The sequence below is a fragment of the Megascapheus bottae genome, chromosome 13, assembly GCF_031878675.1.
Source record: "Megascapheus bottae isolate mThoBot1 chromosome 13, mThoBot2.hap1, whole genome shotgun sequence".
NCBI classification, from domain to species: domain Eukaryota; kingdom Metazoa; phylum Chordata; class Mammalia; order Rodentia; family Geomyidae; genus Megascapheus; species Megascapheus bottae.
In genome coordinates, this window is record NC_143521.1 from 14,664,986 (window position 1) to 14,685,108 (window position 20,123).

The 20,123-nt window shown below is 38.3% G+C and overlaps 1 protein-coding gene across 1 annotated transcript; it reads right to left on the reverse strand.

Annotated features, from left to right (window-relative positions):
• Positions 1-4,908: 4,908 nt before the first annotated feature.
• On the reverse strand, positions 4,909-20,123 carry LOC150055557 (igE-binding protein-like). Its single transcript, XM_090343974.1, has 2 exons — positions 20,006-20,123; positions 4,909-5,675 (listed from the first exon to the last, which is right to left on the reverse strand). The coding sequence occupies exons 1-2, from the start codon at positions 20,121-20,123 to the stop codon at positions 4,909-4,911; spliced, it is 885 nt and encodes a 294-aa protein (XP_090200100.1).

Here is a 20,123-nt window from a genome sequence, read left to right on the forward strand (position 1 = left end):
CAATCAGAATAACCACAGATTTCTCAGCAGAGGCCATGCAAGCAAGAAGATCCTAGAATGATGTATGTCCCCTAAAGACAAATAACTACCAACCAAAAATACTGTACCCAGCTAAGCTCTCATTCATAGCTGAGGGAAAAATAAAAACTTCCACAGCAAGGAAAAATTGAAACAGTTTAACAGTTTATATCGACCAAATCAGAATTACAGAAAATTCTCAAAGATATTCTACACACGAACATGATATTGACAGCGAAATGGCAACTAAACAGAAGTAATTACAGAGAAAACTGACAAGGAGTCAAATTATCTATTTTCTTAGGGACTCTTAGGAGTCCCTAAGAAAATAGATAAAATGGCAGGAACTAACAAACACCTATCAAGCCTAACTCTCAATATCAATGGAAGTAACTCTCCAATTAAAAGATATAGATTGGCTAGTTGGATTCAAAAGCATGACCTATCTTTCTTCTGTCTTGTCCCTCTCAAAAAAGACAAACAGGGCCCAGGAGTTTAGCCTAGAGGTAGAGTGCTTGCCTAGCATTCATGAAGACCTGGGTTCAATTCCTCAGTACGATGTACATAGAAAGTGGTGCTGAGGCTCAAGTGGTAGAGCTCTAGCATTGAGAAAAGTCCAAGGACAGTGCTCACCCAGTGAATGCAAGCCCAGGACTGGCAAAAAAAAAAATACAAACAGGGGCTGGGAGCATGACCTAATGGTGGAATGCTCTCCTAGCATGCACAAAGCCCTGGGTTTGAGTCCCTGGAACCACATACACAGAAACAGCTGGAGGTGGCGCTGGGGCTCAAGTGGCAGAGTGCTAGCCTTGAGCAAAATGTGTCTAAGAACAGTGCTCAGGCCCTGAGTTCAAAGCCCCAGGACTATATAAGTATGTATATGTATATATCTGTATATATGGGTGTGTGTGTGTGTGTGTGTGTGTGAGTGTGTGTGTGTGTGCATTCTGAAAGTGAGAGGCTGGAATAAAACCTATCAAGCAAATGGCTCCCATAAAGAGGCTGAAGTTGCCATCCTTATATTAGATACTATAAACTTCATATTAAAATTAGTGAGAAGAGTCAAAAAGCGTTATTACATAGTAATAAGGGGAGCTCTTCTTCAGGAGTATATAACCATTCTAAATATTTACGTACCAAATGCTGGGGCACCCAACTACATCAAACATTGCGCTAAAATCACATATACATACAAATACAGAGATTGTTGGTGACTTTAATACACCACTATCATCACTCACCAAAGCAAAAATCAAACAGAGAAATTTCAGAATGGAAACAATTGCTAGACCAACTAGACAACATATATCTGCAGATTATTCCACTTAGAAAAAATCATATTAAATTAAGTAAGCCAGACCCAAAAAACATTGTCTCCATGTTTTCTTTCATTTATAATCAGTATACGTCTAGGATTCTTCTAGCAGAGGTTCACAGTAGCTCAAAAGCTATGTACATATGTTCATATAGGACGAGAAATAAACCCCAGGGTATGGAAACAAGAGGTTAATCTTTAGGGGCCAGGAGTTTGGCCTAGTGGTAGAGTGCTTGCCTAGCATGCACAAAGACCCAGGTTCGATTCCTCGATACCACATTGCGGCGCCCGGCACCCCTGACCAGCAGGGAAGAACGGACACCACCCGAGGATCCTTCTCGTATCACGCTTTATTGAAGAGCAACTTGATTGAAGGGAGAGCTGAAGCAGAGGGGCCCGGGGCAGGGAAATGCAGCTGCTTATATACAATCAAGGAACACGGGGCTTTTGCCATTGGCTGCTCTGTTGCCAGGGCCATTTTAAAACTCGGGATTGGTCAGGCCTCTGACGTCATACGCGCAGACTCAGTGGAACGAGCAAAGGCTCCGCACTCACATACCAAATAAGGAGAACTAAGAAGTTGTTTACAAGGAGCGAGGCAGGGAACAGGCGCCGTCTTGTAATGGCGGCCGCTCCGGCTCCCCACATCTCCCCCCTTTTGTTTTAACGCAGCAGGCCAACATACCTGTTGTGAAGAGAGTAGAGGTGCTGTCCTCCAAAGTAAAACTTGAGGTCCTACTCTAGAGGAGTGACCCAGGCGATCAACTCTGGATCCCTCCCCTTCAGGTCCTCTTTTCCCTTTGTGGAGATGGGCTAGGGGCGCAGACCCATATGCTGACGCACATGCTCTCCCTGACCTGTTAGGGTCAGGAGTGGTACTTTGTCCATCATTTCACAACTCTTGGCTGCCTATACTCCTATTCCTCGTGCAATAGACTAAGGTCTTGAGGGTGCAAAGGCAGTACAGGGCAGTTTTAGTTGGCCTTTAAAGCTGCAAGCCAAATTTTGGGGGAGTGTCCCTGCTCCAAGGCAGTGAGTGCATGAACAAGCATTGCTCTCTCTCTCTTATTGCGGGACCTCATTCGGCAGAGCAACCAAAGGCTAAAGACACAAAACCCAAAACAAACTGCAACAAACATTCACAGGAACTGGAACAAATGTAGGCAACGGCTCCAGCATTGACTCAGTTTACACTCTATGGCAGAACAATTTAAAATACTATCATTACTTGAAGCTTTAAAGAGTAAAAACATAAACAGGAAGGTCCGCCTCTGGAACAAGTGCAGAAAACCCCACAACCCTTCCCTTGCCAGAACTATACATTAATCAGAGCGACCCAATTTTTGAGAAACCAGCCTAACACAGAAGGACAGATTTTTTGACAGGGTAAGGCATAGGGAACCTTGCAGTCCTAGGGAAGTTGCAAGGAAGAATTGGTGGCACAAAGGGGAAAACGGAAGAAGCATTAGTCACAGGCATTGGTAATGGAAAGGTCTTCATCACTGCCCACATCGTCTTTTCCTTGTTGCTTTTTCCCTTCTGTCTCTTCATCCAAAGTCGTGGCAGCAGAAGAATTATTAACAGGGTTATTCCCAGGATTTTGTTTCACATCATCCTCTTTAGGCGTTTGATTTTCCTCCAATATCCTTACGAGGCGCTGGGGCACCCAGTGGGGGAATTCCTGTCCCTGTGGAAAAACACAAACAGCTCCCCTGGATCTCTGAATTACAGGATCCGGTCCATACCATTTATTATCGATAACATTTTTCCACATTACTTTTTGTGTGGGTGGTATTGCCATTTTGCCAGCATGCCGATCAGCAGCTGATTGTCCATTGTCATCCACTGTTACATAATTTAAGGTAAACAGTGCAATGGCCAGCCTTTCTCTGGGGGAGGCATCTCGGCCTATTCCCTCCTTTTGTCTAAATAAAAGTTGTTTAAGTGTTCTATTGGCGCGTTCCACAATTCCCTGACCCTGGGGATTGTAAGGGAGGCCAGTAGAATGAACTACCTGCATTTGAGTGCAAAAGGAGCGAAATCCGGCAGAGGCATAAGCAGGGCCATTATCTGTTTTCAATTTTAATGGTTTTCCCCATGCTGCCCAGGCTTCCAAGCAATGAACTTTAACATGGGACACCCTTTCCCCTGTAAGGGCTGTGGCATGCAATATGCCAGAGAAAGTGTCCACTGAAACATGAACATATTTTGTCCGGCCAAACTCAGGCACATGAGTAACATCCATTTGCCATAAGGCATTAGAGCAAAGGCCTCTAGGATTAACTCCAATTATGAAAGAGGGGTGATATACTACACAGGATTGACAAGCTTTAACAATTTCTCTAGCCTGTTGGCGTGAAATGGAAAACTTATAACGAAGGGTTTTTGCAGAAACATGATAAAGTTGATGAAAATCTCGTGCTAATTGAACAGAATTATGGGAAAGGCCCACCAGGGCTCTGGCAGTCAAATCCACTAAGGCATTGGCCTCTGACATGGGACCAGGCAAGCCAGTATGTGCCCGAATATGACCAATGAAAAAAGGATTTTTCCTTTGTAAAATTAAACTCTGAAGTTGGGATAATATATTTGAAACTGTACTGCTACCTTTTATGGAGGCGGCGACTTCCAGGGATGCCACTGCATTAACTACATATTGTGAATCAGAATATAGGTTAAAAGGCTCAGGAAATTTCCCGAATACTTCTAAAACTGTTAGACATTCAACTACTTGTGGAGTTTCTGGTCGAAAATTTAAAGTTACTGGCTCTTTTCCTTGAACTACATAGGCACCTCGGCCTGTTTTTGACCCATCTGTACATATAATTAGGGCATTACTCAGAGGCAGTTTTTCCGTAACTTTGGGGAAATACACCCAATCTTCACGCACAAAATTCAGCAGTGGATGTTTGGGATAATGATTGTCAATTATATTTGGAAAGGAGCACACCAAAACTGCCCACCAGTCAACAGAGGCAGCCAATATTTGTACTTGTGGCCGGGTATAAGGAATAATTAATTTGTCAGGAAATTTTGCAAAGTGAGTCAAACACGCCTTGCAACCTGTAAGAGCTAACAAAGCAACTAATTCTGGAAAATACTGAATAGTTTTTAAGCCATAAGAATTTCCATGCAACCATAACAATGGGCCTTCTTGCCATAATACTCCTGTAGGATAATTCTTTGTTTTAAATATATACAGTAAGATTGGCGCTGATGGATTTACACGCAAGAGTTGTGCATTTTCTATGGCCTGTTCAAGACGCTGAATGGGACTCTTAGCCTGAACAGTCAATTTTCTATGTGAGGTAACATCCGGGTCTCCCTCCAATAAGGAAAAGAGGGGCAACAATTCAGAGCGAGGGACATTAAGAAAATTTCGGACCCAATTTACGTCCCCCATTAATTTTTGAAAATCATGAAGGGTATGCAAATGCTCTGTCTTTAATACCACCTTTTGAGGTGTAACAACTGTGGGAGAAATTATGGAGCCCAAAAACTGAATTCTTTCTAAAAACTGCACCTTTTCTGGTGCCAAGTTCAAGCCTGCCTTTGCAAGAAGTTTAGACAACTTACTAAACGTCAAGAACTCGCCCAACAAAATCAGTAAAAGGTTCGGCAGGCTTCTGGATGATTTTTGTAAGGCCACCTCGAAGCTCTCCCTTGTTAGAGAGGGACTTCCAAGCCCTATAAAATATATCATTAACCTGGCGATACACTTCCATGGGATAGTTCATTTGATCTGCCACATAAAGGCCTTGTCCTAAGAGCATGTCCGCCGTCCATTCAGGATGGCCATTAGCAACATTTTGGCCATGCCGGGCCACAGCTAAATCCACTGCTGAGGCACGAAATGCCAGGAATTGGCCATGCGTTAGGCAAGAGCGTCCAATTTCGTACCAGTCTGTGGGAGTCATGGCCATGGCTTTAAGCCTACGCACTAGTGCAGTGGTATAATTGGCTGAAGGGCCATACTGTTGAGCGGGGGCCATAAGATCTTTTAAAGTTTTATAAGAGACTGGCTCCAGAACTCTCTGTCTGATAATGGAGTCTTCAAAAACAGGAAAAGCAGAGGTCAGCCGAGACCAGGTACGAGCACCAATAAGGGAGTTCCCCGTCTTAGGGACGCAGGGGGGCGGGGCAGAAGGGGTAGGTCGGGAAACGCCCTGGCCATTGTCTGCACCAAATCCTCCCCTGGGGCCGTATCTATCAGCCTCACACGCGGCAGCCTGTTCCTCTAACTCCTCCTCCTCCACTGAACTCAGTTCCCCTGGGGATCCCTCCCCCTCATCTTCTGTACTCTGATCTGCCTCCTCCAAGTCTCGTTCATGCAAGGTTAGGGCTGAAAATTGGTTATTATCCTGAAATTCTTTTAAGGACGGGTAGAGGGAGCTCCTTGGCTCCTCCTGTTTTTTCTTTTCTCCTCTCCTCTCCTGTTCTGTACTTGATAAGGGCTGCAGTCCCTTAGTCCCATTCTTTTGTTTTCTCTTTTGTTTTACTCCACTCTTCGTGGTCTCTCCTTCCTTGTACGATGACTCCGAGAGACTATCCTGGTGCTTAGTCAAGACCTTCCTCCCTTCCTTAATAAGAAACATGAACCACAGAGGAAGAATGATAACAAGCACCCAGACAGGAACTTCTCAGAACAACATACCTAGAAGGAGTCCTCTTCACGTGTCAAGTTCTGGAACCTCTTCGGCCCCTCCGCAGGTCCCGGGTCTCGGCACCAGTTGCGGCACCCGGCACCCCTGACCAGCAGGGAAGAACGGACACCACCCGAGGATCCTTCTCGTATCACGCTTTATTGAAGAGCAACTTGATTGAAGGGAGAGCTGAAGCAGAGGGGCCCGCGGCAGGGAAATGCAGCTGCTTATATACAATCAAGGAACACGGGGCTTTTGCCATTGGCTGCTCTGTTGCCAGGGCCATTTTAAAACTCGGGATTGGTCAGGCCTCTGACGTCATACGCGCAGACTCAGTGGAACGAGCAAAGGCTCCGCACTCACATACCAAATAAGGAGAACTAAGAAGTTGTTTACAAGGAGCGAGGCAGGGAACAGGCGCCGTCTTGTAATGGCGGCCGCTCCGGCTCCCCACACCACATACATTGAAAAAAGATGGAAGTGGTGTTTGAGGCTCAAGTGGTAGAGTGCTAAGCCTTGAGAAAGTCCAAGAACAGTGCTCAGGCCCTGAGCCCAAGCCCAGGACTGGCAAGGCCTTTGGAAAGGTAACAGGGTATAAATTAACCCTCAAAAATCAACTGCCTTCCTCTACGCCAACAGTGAGAGGAATGAGGCAATAATGAGGAAAGCAACTCTTTTCGCAATAGCCTCAAAGAAAACAAAGTACCTAGGAATTAGCTTAACTAAGAATGTAAAGGACCTTTTTGATGAAAACTTTAAAACCCTAAAAAAGGAAATTAAAGCAGAACTAAGGAAATGGAAAAACCTCCCATGCTCCTGGATTGGAAGAATCAACATTGTGAAAATGACAATCTTGCCAAGGGCTATCTACAAATTCAACACAATACCCATCAATATCCCAATGGCATTCTTTAAAGAAGTAGAAGAGGCAATTCAAAATTTCATATGGAATACTAAAAGACCCCATATAGCAAAAAAACTTGTTAGCAGAAAGAACAGCGCAGGAGGAATTTCAATTCCAAACTTTAGACTCTATTACAGAGCTATAATTATCAAAACAGCTTGGTACTGGCACAAGAACAGGCCTGAAGACCAATGGAATAGAACTGAGGACCCAGATATTAAACCACAGACCTATGGCCACCTAATCTTTGACAAGGGAGCCAAAAAAATAGAATGAAAGAAAGACAGCTTCTTCAACAAGTTGTGCTGGCAGAACTGGTTAAGCACCTGCAGAAAACTAAAGTTGGATCCTTCTTTAACACCCTGCACTAGAATTAACTCCAAATGGATCAAGTCCTGGAGGTAAAAGCTGACACACTGAAAACTTTACAAGAAAGAATAGGAGATACACTAGGCCTCCTTCGCACAGGTCGAAACTTTCTTAATAAGGACCAAGAATCACAACAAATCAGAGAAAGGCTAGATAAGTGGGACTGCATTAAACTGCAGAGCTTTTGTATGGCAAAGGATATAGGTAGTAAATTAAATAGGAAGCCTACAGAGTGGGAGAAGATCTTCACCAACCAAACAACGGACAAAGGCCTCATATCTAAAATATATTAACAGCTCAAAAAATTGAATCACTCCAAAACTAATCTCCAAAGTAACAACCATCCCATTAAAAAATGGGCCAAAGACTTAAAGAGAGTCTTCTCTGAAGAAGAAACAGAAATGGCCTATAGACACATGAAGAAATGCTCAACATCTCTGGTCATAAAAGAAATGCAAATCAAAACAACTCTAAGATTCCACCTCACTCCACTTAGAATGGCCAGGATCCGGAAAACGAATAATAACAGATGCTGGAGGGGATGTGGCCAGGAGGGATCACTACTACACTGTTGGTGGGAGTGCAAACTCGTTCAACCACTATGGAAAGCAGTGTGGCAGTTCCTCTAAAGGCTAAACATAGAGCTCCCCTATGACCCAGCAATTCTACGACTTGGCATTTACCCAACCATCCAGAAACTAGGGCATACTAAATCCACTAGCACAACAATGTTCATTGCAGCATTATTCACCATAGCAAAGATATGGAACCAACCTAGATGTCCCTCAGTTGATGAGTGGATCAACAAGTTGTGGTATTTATACACAATGGAATTCTATGCTGCTGTCAGAAAAAACGACATTGCCCCATTGGTTAGGAAATGGAAAGACTTACAAAAAATCATATTAAGTGAAGTAAGCCAGACTCAAAGGAACTTAGGCTCAATGGTTTCCCTCATTTGTCATAATCAGTAGAAACCTTGGGCTCTACTAGCAGAGATCTGCAATAGAGCAAAACCTTGATACATAAGGCCATATAGTATGAAGCTAATTGAAAGGACCTCTAGGATATTGAAACAAAAGCCATATAAGGAATGATTGTTGTCCTTAATGTACTATGTTATCTCTCATCTCTTCTGCTGTCCCTTGGGTATCTCATATTGTTACAGTTATCTGATATATTTGTTATCTGATATATTGGATTTATTTGTATTTGGTTATTTGAATTTGGATGGGGAGGGGGGAAATCCAAGATGGGGTGGGGGAGTGAGGGGGGAGGGTAATGGGGACCAAGATATGTGAAAGGGTATCAATGTATGTGAATTAATGCACCTTCTATCTGGCAAATATCATGTAACCCTTTTATTAATTACAATAAAAAATATTAAAAAATAAATAAATAAAATGGACATGCAAGGATAAGAAAATCACCGAAACAAAAAATACACTGGTAGAAAAATTTAAAAAAGAGGTTAATCTTTGTGACTGTTTTTCTTAATATATTATATGAAGTTACTTATTTTTTCCTTTTTTCCCTGTTATGATTTATCTCATGTTGTTACTATATCTGTCATTGGTACCTGGTATATTGCACATAAATGTTGTATTGTATTTGTTTCTTTGAAATAGGGAAGGAAAGGGGAAAAACAAGGTGGGGAAAAGAAAGTGGGAGAAAAACATGGGCAGGGGTATCAATACTCAAAAAATAATGCACACACTATCTGATAAATGTAACTATAACCCCTCTTTACATCACCCTGACAATAAAATACAATTAAAAAAAGAAAACAGGGAAGTGGGGCTGTGGCTCTAGGGGTAGGGTGGTAGCCTTGAGCTGAAAGCTCAGGGACAATGAGCAGGCTCAGGGTTCAAGCCCCATGACTCACCAAAAACAAAAACAAAAAAACAGGAAAATAATTTCACTTACAATAGTCTCAAAAATGCCTAATTATAAATGTATCTATTGAGATTAAAACCTTCTATAAAAATGTAAACTCCTGAATAAAGAAATTGAAGAACATACCAGATGATAGAAAGACTTTTCATGTTCATGGACTGGCAGAATATTGTAAAAAGAGCTATACTACCAAAAGTAGTCTACCAAATCAATGGAATGCCCATTAAAATATCAGAATAGAAAAATGAATTCTAATATTCATATGAAAATATAAAACACCAAATAGCAAAATCAGTCATAAAAAGAATAATGATATGTGTGAGTATAAATATCATATATATGGTATATACACTGTAGCATATACACTATGGAAAGCAGTATGGCAGTTCCTCAAAAGACTAAACATAGAACTCCCCTGTGACCCAGAAATTCCACTACTTGGAATCGTCCAGAAACAAGGGCATACTAAATCCACTAGCACAATGATGTTCATTGCAGCACTATTTACCATAGCAAAGATATGGAACCAACCCAGATGCCCCTTAGTTGATGAGTGGATCAACGAGATGTGATATTTATACACAAGGGTATTCTATGCTGCTGTCGGAAAGAACGGCATTGCCCCATTTGTAAGGAGATGGAAAGACTTAGAAAAAAATCATATTAAGTGAAGTAAGCCAGACTCAAAGGAACATAGGCTCAATAGTCTCCCTCATTTGTCATAATCAGTAGAAACCGTGGACTCTCCTAGCAGAGATTTATAGTAGAACAAAGTCTAGAAACATAAGGCCAAATAGTGTGACACTAAATGTAAGGACCTCCAGGATAAGGAAACAAAAGCCATTTAATGTGTGACTGTTGTCCTTAATGTACTATGTTATCTCTCTTTTGCCATCCCTTGGTTATCTCATATTGTTACAATATTTCACCTTGTTATCTGATATATTTTATATGTGCTTAATTGGTTATTTGAAATTGGTTAGGGAAGGGGGGAATCAAGATAAGCAGGGGGAGGGTGGGAGGGAAATGGGGACCATGTCATGAGAAAGGGTCTCAATGTTTGTGAAGTTATGCACCTTCTATCTGGTGAATATAATGTAACCCTTCTATTAATCACAATAAAAAATATTAAAAAAGGTAGCATAATAAGACCTAACAAACACTGTCTGAAAAAGTGAAGAAAATTGTTATGAGAATATAATGAAGGGCTGAATTTGTTCAGAGTATACTCTATACAACTATGGAATTATCACAAAAACTCTTGTAATATAAACATAGGGCAATTCAGAAATTTAAAAAATTAAAAATAAGAAAAAACATGCTCAAGTTTGACATTAGAGCTATTTGGTGTTTATTAATAATCCTTTATGAATCACCATTAAAATAGAATAATGTATTTCTTAACATTGAAATAGAGTGTTTTGTAAGGCACTTAATACTTTTAATTGAAAAAAATATTTAACGCCATGTCATTTTATAACAAGTTATAAACTATGAAAGTATTCATTTAATCATCCATTCATCCAGCAGATAGTTGTTAGATGCCTATTTTGTGCCCAAGGGTTTAAAAGTAATTAAAAATCAGGGTGGCCTTAATTTAACTCACAAATATGAAAAAACACCAATAAAAGTAAAAATTTTTGTGAATTGGATAAATTTATACAAGTTTTATATTTAAAATTAAATATAAAAAATTATCAAAGAGAACTACAAAAGAAGGGTAAACATAAAATACTAAACAGTCTACAAATAAAACAAGATCTGGAACATAAATAATCAGACAAGAAAAATGAAATAGAAAGCCAATAATAGACCCAAAACATTCTATAACACGGATAACATTTCAAGTGTATAAAGTAGAAAAGTAATCTAACATTATTTCTGTACTACAAAATATCTATTTGAAAAAAATAAAAGATCTATATCACATATCATGTATAAAATAAACTCAAATAGTCTCTAGCTACAAAAGGTAAAAAATATTCTTAAACCTCAAGCACATATACTGGAAAAATGCATATGGAAATACACCCAGTCCTTCTCAGTGAATGAACAGATAAAGAAAATGCAACTTATACATACTACAGAATATTATTCAGTCTTCTATAGTAAGAAAATCCTTCAGTATGAATAACTGGATGAACTTGAAAGACATGACACTAAGTGAAATAAGCCAATCATTTGAGACAAATATTGTACAATCCTTGGATAAGGTATCTAAGGAAGTTAGACATACAGACAGACAGATAGATATAGATAGATACATAGATAGATACATAGATAGACACAGATACATACATAGATACATACATAGACAGATATAGATAGATAGATAGATAGATAGATAGATAGATAGATAGAGGAATCATACATTCACACACATTCACATAGGTAGATACACATACATATAGGTAGATGCAGAATACACACATAGCAGAATGGCTGATTTCAAACTGTTCATTGTCTCTAAAATTTTAGTATTATAAGATGAATATTGGCAAATATAATTGTAACCATGTATGCATGTAGAATCTCTAGACATGCAAAAAGAAAAGACTCCTTGATAAATGAGAATACAAAGTAACAGAAGGAATGCGGGAATGCTAGTGGCTAGTCTGGGTGATATATAGATAAATAAATAGATGTATGGATATATATCTATATACATATCCACATTTAAAAATATACCCATGACTATCATAGGGCACTACTGCATCAAGTAAGCAGATGATAGTGAATCACTATATATAAATCATAACATGGGAACATTCTGGGGCAGCAACAATCAGAATACCACAGACAGAGGAAAAGCCATAATTTGGATACACTAGACCTCAAATGATAATTGTCTTTCCTAGAGTTTGGAAAGTAAAACTTTCGACTCTTGGTGTCCTTCTGCCCTTCTACATTTAAAAAGATATTCCAAAGAAAACTCTTGTTTAGGATACTAGATAAACATCAGGTGCCTGAATCCCATACATCGGTATCTCACATGATTTTACAAAAAAGAAAAATAGTTTCCTTGAGGTAACACCAACAAAAAGAAAGCTCCTCTTATCCTCCCCACCTGGAAAACCTCAAATTTCAGACTGCACCCTTTTCATTTTAGGTGACAATAATGTTGTTTTATTATTTTAATGCATAACTTTCTACTCTACCAAGCACATAATATTTATTTATTTTAGATTTAACCAGTTGGCAGAGATTTCTGTTCTCAGCATGACTGACTAAAATTAAGAGTCCATGCAGAGTGTGTCTCTCCCACCCAGACTAGCCTCTAGCATTCCTGCTGTTACTTTGAATTCTCATCTATCAAGGAAACTGTCTAAGCTGTTGCTGCATGTCTAGAGAGTCTACATGCATACATGCTTACAGAATAATTGTCAATAATCCTTCATTGACAATGTAAAAGCATTTCATTGAGAACTGCATTTTTTTCAAGTAACCATTATTTATTTTTTCATATATTTTTATTGTAATTAATAGAAGGGTTGCATTATAGAAGGTGCATTACTTCACAAATATTGATACCTCTTCTCATATTTTGGTCCCCATTTCCCTCCCCCACCATTGCCCCTCATTTTGTTTTCCCTCCTTCCCTATCTGATTTCAAATAACCAAATAAGCATATATACAATATATCAGATAACAAGGTAAAACACTGTAACAATATGAGATAACCAAGGGACAGCAAAAGAGATGAGAGATAACATAGTGCATTAAGGACAACAATCACTCATTACATGGCTTTTGTTTCTATATCCTGGAGGTCCTTTCATTTAGCTTCATCCTATATGGCTTTATGTATATAGGTGTTTGCTCTATTGTAAATCTCTGCTAGGAGAGTCCAAGGTTTCTACTGATTATGACAAATAAGGGAAACCATTGAGAACTACATTTTCATGAGATTTTTATAGCAGTTGTTTTGGGGATAAATCTATGTCTTTATTTATCACAATGAAGAGAAAATTGTTACCTAATAGTTTTTAAAAGAACTTAGATGATAGGAGAGATGAGAGTTCACCTGTACTTTCCATTATACCAAACAATCCTTATTTGTAGTATACTTGGGTATCAGCAAACCAACTGAAAGAACACCTCATATTACGTTTGTAGCCAAGTAAACGTCTATGCATTAGATTAACTCCTTCAGGGGAAAACAATCACTAAATATCTGAGGAGAGACTGGCAACTAATGAAGGGAGATATCTGAAAAAAACAGGTATCTCATGCCTATAATCCTGGCTATTTAGGATGTTGGGATCTGACAGTTCAAAGATAACCCGGGTAGAAAAATCTATAAGATTTTAACTCTCAAATAATTAGTAAAACGCTAAGCCAGAGAGGTGGCTCAGATAGTAAAATGCTAAACAAGCAAGCAAGCAAAACAAGTACAAGGCTCTTAGTTCAAACTTTGAGTGTAATACTGAAGCAAAACAAAACAAAAACAGATTGATCTCAGGAATTATCCTAAGCCACCCCATACTTGGGGAGACAATATCTAAAAGGAATAGCCTAAAGCAAAAGGAGTTAGAGATATGACAAAGGAAAAAACAAAATGCATACAAAAAGCAAAAAAAAAAAAACAAAAAACAAAAATCACCAAAATTTGTTTCCAAGTCTTGGAACGCATTTCAATAAACAAATAAATATTATTTTATATGATCATATGCACAAAGCTATTGATCCTTTTTTATTCTCTCCTAAGAATATTTTCCTTTGGTCTCACTATGTAAATACCTAGAGTCTTCTATAATTTATCATGTCTGAGTTTTATTTGTCTTTTAGTTTTTGTTTACTTGTTGACTTTTAGTCACAGGCTAGTCACACCAAATGAGGGAAACCATGCAACTTATATTTTATCTACCCTTTGTATTGTATGTAAACTTATCTATTTGGGGAAAGGGGAGAGGTAACACAGAAAGGGCAAGACCAAAGGTGAACAATATCTGCATTGATACTTGCTAGACTGTTGAAAATGAATTATACAACTTGTGGGGTCACGGAGTCCCAAGGAAAAAACTGGGAGAAAACAAGGAAAGAGGTAACATTGATAAAAAGAAATATACTCATTACCTGACTTACATAACAATAGTCCTTCTGTATATCACCTTTACAATAACAATTTAAAAAATGGTAGAGTACTTGAGTACTCTTAAGTTCAAGCCCCAGTAGTGCCAGAATAAAAACACAAGTCAAGTGGAATGCAAAACCATATATGTACTCTGTTCATATAGCTACAAATTATTTTCTGCAGAAGCTTATAACTAAAAGTAAAAAGCCTATTATCCATTTTTAAAACATTTTCATACAATTTGCCCAATAATCTTGTGCAATGGCAGGCAATTGAATATTGGTAAAGTGCCCAGATCATAGAATACCTATAGCTTGAGAATGTATATAAATTGTTGCCCAGACAAAACACAGTAGCCAAGCATGGTGGAACATGTCTAAGTTCTCAGCTCTTGGAAGCTGTGACAGAAGGATCATGAGCCCACACCAAAGAGCTACATGAGACCTAAGGACTGAGGGAAGCAGAAGAAGAAGAATATGGATGAGCAAATAACACTTCTTATAAGGATATTTCAAGGACAAACACCACTCCTGGTTGCTGCCTTTCTACCTTTTGTTATGAATAGAATCACGTTACAAAAATCAAAGAAAGTTCTTTAATTAAACATGTCCAAGAAAAACAGTGAGAAGAAAGGTTTTCTTTTCTTTTCCTTCTTTCTTTCTTTCTTTCTTTCTTCTTTCTTTCTTTCTTTCTTTTTTGTGGGTCATGGGGCTTGAACTCATCCTGGGTGCTGTCCCTGAGCTCTTCAGCCCAAGGCTACCATGCTACCCTTGTGCTAAGCCCCACTTTCCATTTTTTAAAGGTTAATTGGAGATAAGAGTCTCACGTCCTTTTGTGCCCAGGCTGGCTTTGAACCTTGATCCTCAGATCTCAATCTCCTGAATAGCTAGGATTACAGGTGTGAGCCACCGAGCCCAGCCTAGAAGATATTCTTAGGAATGGATCACAAGGGCTGAATAGGTACATGCATATGGTCATATAAAATGATGCTTACTAAAAATGAACTCCAGGAAACAGACACAGGTGGTTTCTTATTGTACTGTTTGCAGTCATTTCTTTTTTGCTTTCTGTTATTCCCTTTTGTCACTGTTTTCTGTTTCTGTATCCTTTGTCTTTTACATACATTTATCTGATTTGGGCAGCACAGAAATGGTGAGATAAAGGGGGGACTAATTTAGCAGTGAGACTAGACACTATATTGGAAATAAATTGGAAAAGGAGTCAGAAGGGGAAAAGCAGAGCAAATGAAGGAGGGGTTGACACTGCTAAAAAAACAAATGTACTAATTACCTGGCTTATGTAACTGCAATCCCTCCATACATCATCTTTACAATAAAATTTAAATTAAAAAATCAAAATTCTTGACAATTTCCTGTCCTTGTGTCACACAGACAAATAACTTCTGTGTCTTCTTTGAAATGCAACATATTGATAGCTTTTAAATCTTGGCAAAGCAGTTCAAACATTAAAGAGCGAGACTTTCAAGCAAATATCTAGAAGAGAAAAACTAATCTAATTCTGATAACTGCCAGACGTTTTTCTTTGTGGTTGTTCTTTTTAATGTACAATGTGAAGTTATTTTTTCTTTTGTTTTCCCACCTATGGTTTATCACCTGTTGTCACTGTATTTGATTTTGGTACCTGGTGTATTGTATATATGTTTATTTGAATTAGCGAAGAGGAGGGGGACCACAAAAGGGTGCCACAAAGATCAAAGGGCAAATCAATACAACAGCAATACTCACAAGACAGTATGTTGGAAATGAACTTTACAACTTGGTGTGGGGGGGTTGGAGAAAGAGAAAGTGGGAGAAAAACATGATGGGGGTAACAATGTTTGACAAGAAATGTACTCACTACGTTATGTCTGTAACTGTAACCCCTCTGTACATCACCCTGACAACAAAATTAAATTAAAAAAGAAGTGTTAGTGGTATCAATGTGTGAGAATTAATGCACCTACTACATGGTGAATGTAACTATAACCTTTCTATATATTACCCTGACAATAAAAAAATAAAGAAAAGTTAATGAAAATAGAATTTCTATCTCTATTTTTCTCAGATTAGCTGACATTTATGGAGGTATCTCACCACTGACTCTTTGTCTTAAAGCAGAAGAATCTGTCATATGTGGCTGGCTTTGAAATTATTGTCTCATATCTTCTGAAGACTATATATATGCATATATATATATATATATATATCAAGCATGGTCAAAAATATTATATAAAAACAAAAGTTCCTAGTGTAGACCAACTCAGTATTCTGACAGCAATCCACAGATCAGAATTTATATGAGCCAGAGGGCTTTTTTAATGGTTGTATATTATGCTAAAGTATTTCATATGGCTAACTAACCTACAATAGCTGAAGATGATTACAATTATCTCGGAAAAAAATCTCATATCCAAAAGAGTAGGGAAGCAAAAGCTACACTTCCTTTTAAAGGGCAGCATTAAAAGGCAACTATAAAATTTTAAAAGTAGAATCAACTTCTGAATGAGGTAATATAGAAATACCATTCTATTACCCTGGAATTATTCAAAAACATAATGAAATTCTACCAAACATCAGATGCTGCAGGTACACGAAGATAATTTTGTTTTTATAACCAATTTCAGGCAGATAAATACTAGAATCCTTTCCAATTTCTCCCCTATGAAACTGAAGTGTCACCAAGATTTACAGCTCCCTCAAGTTCCTTTCTCAGAGGAACATTCATTTACATAAACAGATAATCCGAGATAAAAATTTCCATTAGACAAAGGTGAAATGGATCAATTTTCTCTGCCAAGACAAATCTTAAATCTTGAACAGATAGGGTCATTATTACACCATTTCAGAAATAATGTATTTTTAAAAAATCAGCCGATAGCAGCCATTTCCAGCTTTCCAATTATCTTTAAGAAAAGCTTATTCTGTGGACAATAAAGCACATTACTGCACAATATGATACAGTCCATAAAGATCACAATGTTTTATGAAAGGTTAAAGAAAGCTCAGCACATTTAGGGGAATGTCATAACCCGCAAAGTCTTTCAAGACTTAGCTGAAGCCGAGGGCAGCCTGTGCAAATGTGGTGTGCGGTGATTCAGTCTTCTTTCAGAATCAAAACAGTAAAGGAGACAACACAAGTAGGATGAATCTATTGTAGAAGAATCTTAAAGATAAGAAAGGGGAGAGTATGAGAAGAAACACCTCTCCTCATTTTGGAGGCAACCAACATTTACTAATATGACTTATAAGCAGACAGGAAGGAAGTTTTGTTTTCTTGTTACCCACTGGCCTTCTGTTCTTGTTTTCTCCTCAAGAAAAAATTTTGATGCAGTTTGATAAAAATGAATAAAACTGTAGTCAATGAAAAAGATTTTCTCATCCCCACCCCAATCTTTGTAAAATGTTCCTGTAGTAATAAATGACTAAGGAACAAGCTATATACTGACACTCATTGTTATAATTAAGTGAAGGAAGTAAAAAGTTCTGGACTCATGATACAAAATTGTTTCACTATATATTAGGCACAGGAACTGGGCAACCACCCTGTTTTCTTCCATACCAAGGAACAATGCATGCAACGGTATCATAGACTACAGCTCCTTTATCAGATGAAGAGAAAAAGAATTCATCCTGCATGATTCTTCAAATATACAAAATTATAGTTGGAGGTGAATAAAACAGGGTTAAGATAATTACTCATTCATCTTTTTAAGAGATAGGGAAAACACAAACATCTTCTAAACAATATATAGAGAAGGAAAAATGACAAGGAAGAATCTCCCTACAAAACTTATTTTTTAAACAACATTTTGCTTCTTTGTATTAAGCCTTCTAAATTACATAACTAATACTAGACTGCTTTATTTTGGCATAATCATAGTCCAATCAATATTGTGCTGTAGTTGAATATTTTACTTGGAGGAAATTTAGCAGAAGCTGACTCAAGCACATTCTGCTTATTCTTCTAATAAAATAGATCCCTTCAAAGTGGGGAATGGAAAGAAAAGAAACAATTACACTGTCCCATATTTGCAAAAGGTTACATGATTGGTTAAAATAAGCAAGAGAGAAAGAATACAAGTGTTCAGTACTCATTAGAATGGTAGAAAGTTACAGGTGAAAATGACAAATGATTTGGGTGCCCAAAGCTCACCCTTCTAATCACAGATTCTCAGGAGACTGAGCTCCTTTGGATCCAAAGGATCAACATCAGCCTTAGCAGAAAAATCTAAAATAATCCACCTCCAAAATACCTGGCAAAAAGCCAGGTTTCAGGCATGACTCAGTTGGCAGATAACTACTCAAGCAAGCAAGCTGAGCAAAGCTTTAAAGTCTGAGTTCAAACTCAAGTACTGGGGGGAAAAACATACAATGAGAAGAACAGATGAAAGTGAAAATGGACTGCCCACATGGTTCTAGGGCTGAGCCAGTTAAGCTGGATATCTTATTAAACGTTCTGTCATCACATTAGAGATGGCAAACAAAAGCATCCACGTTTTTCTCTCAAACATTACGTCTTCTTGATAATGCTGTAGTTTCCTTTCTTCCTTTATTTATCTCCCCAGAAGAGAAGATGATCCGAAGAAAAAGAAAAAATTCCCTCAGGGCAGGAGCGTGGCTGAGTAGTAGCTTGCTGACCTAGCATGCATGAAAGCCTGGGTTCGATTCCCTGGAAGCACATACACAGGAAAAGCTGGAAGTGGCGCTGTGGCTCAAGTGATAAATCACTAGCCTCGAGCAAAACTTGTCCAAAGACAGTGCCCAGGCTTCAAGCCCCAGGACTGGTGAAAAAAGAAAAAAAGAAAAAGTCCCTCCATGACCAGTTAACTGCAGCATACCTGTGAACAAAATACTTACTAAGAAAGAAAAGAAGTCTCAGATAAGAAGATGGAAAAATAATTGTTTTATATTTAAAATGAACACCAGACTCTTGCAGGGAGACAAAGTACTTGACAGCAGAAGCTGAGACCTCAGGAGGCCAGGCCATGCTATAAGTAAGACAAGGAGAGATATATGTCTATTTGATGAAGGGAAGATAGATAGAGGAAGGGTGGAAAAGGTAAAGCCAGAGAAATGGAAGAAGTCTGTAAAATGCACAAAATTAGGTCCAAATTGTTAAGTAAAAACTCACAACAGACTCACCAAATAGTTAATATAAGTGAATTTCATATAGAAATCAATGAAAAAGAAAAATTATAATTTGAAATGAAAGTAGTAACACCTATAAAGGAAGAAACAGAACATAAACACAGGAGCCAACAAAAACAGCAGAACTTCAAGAAGCTTCTCTAAAGGGCAGCAAGATTAAAAACAGCAGGCTATCCTGTTTTATCATCAAGGTCAGAGGAGTGTTAGGCAACCACATAAGGCAAGTTTTCCAACCTACGATTCTGTTTGCAAAGGACCTTGATAAGTCAGTAAGGGAATGGTGAATGAGGAACCTGTGGCATTACTTTTCTCAGCACACTTTTCTAAGTGTAAATACACTTTAAATGTCATTTTAACTTTTTATGTGCATGTAAATAGCTATTATTTCAGTTGCTGGAATATTAGTCATAACATCTAATGATGTGGAGATTGTTGCCTTATAAAACTCACAGCTGGGTAGCTACATAGCTCAAGGCAAAAGCCTATTTTAAAATCCATTGCTTTAGGAGGGGAATTGTTTATTAAAACATACATCTATTAAAAATATATGATGCATCATTGGGCATTCTTTGTGTTGCGGTGCCAACTACAGTTTGTGGGGGGTTTTTTCACATTATAGGGTTTTTTTTTAGTTCATACCTGAAAACCCAGCAAGGTCCACAGCCTTACAATTTACCAGTCCATCAAAAAATAAATGAATCCCAATAACCAGAAAGCAAATCACCAAAGGTGCCTGCACAGCATCCCATAAACTCAT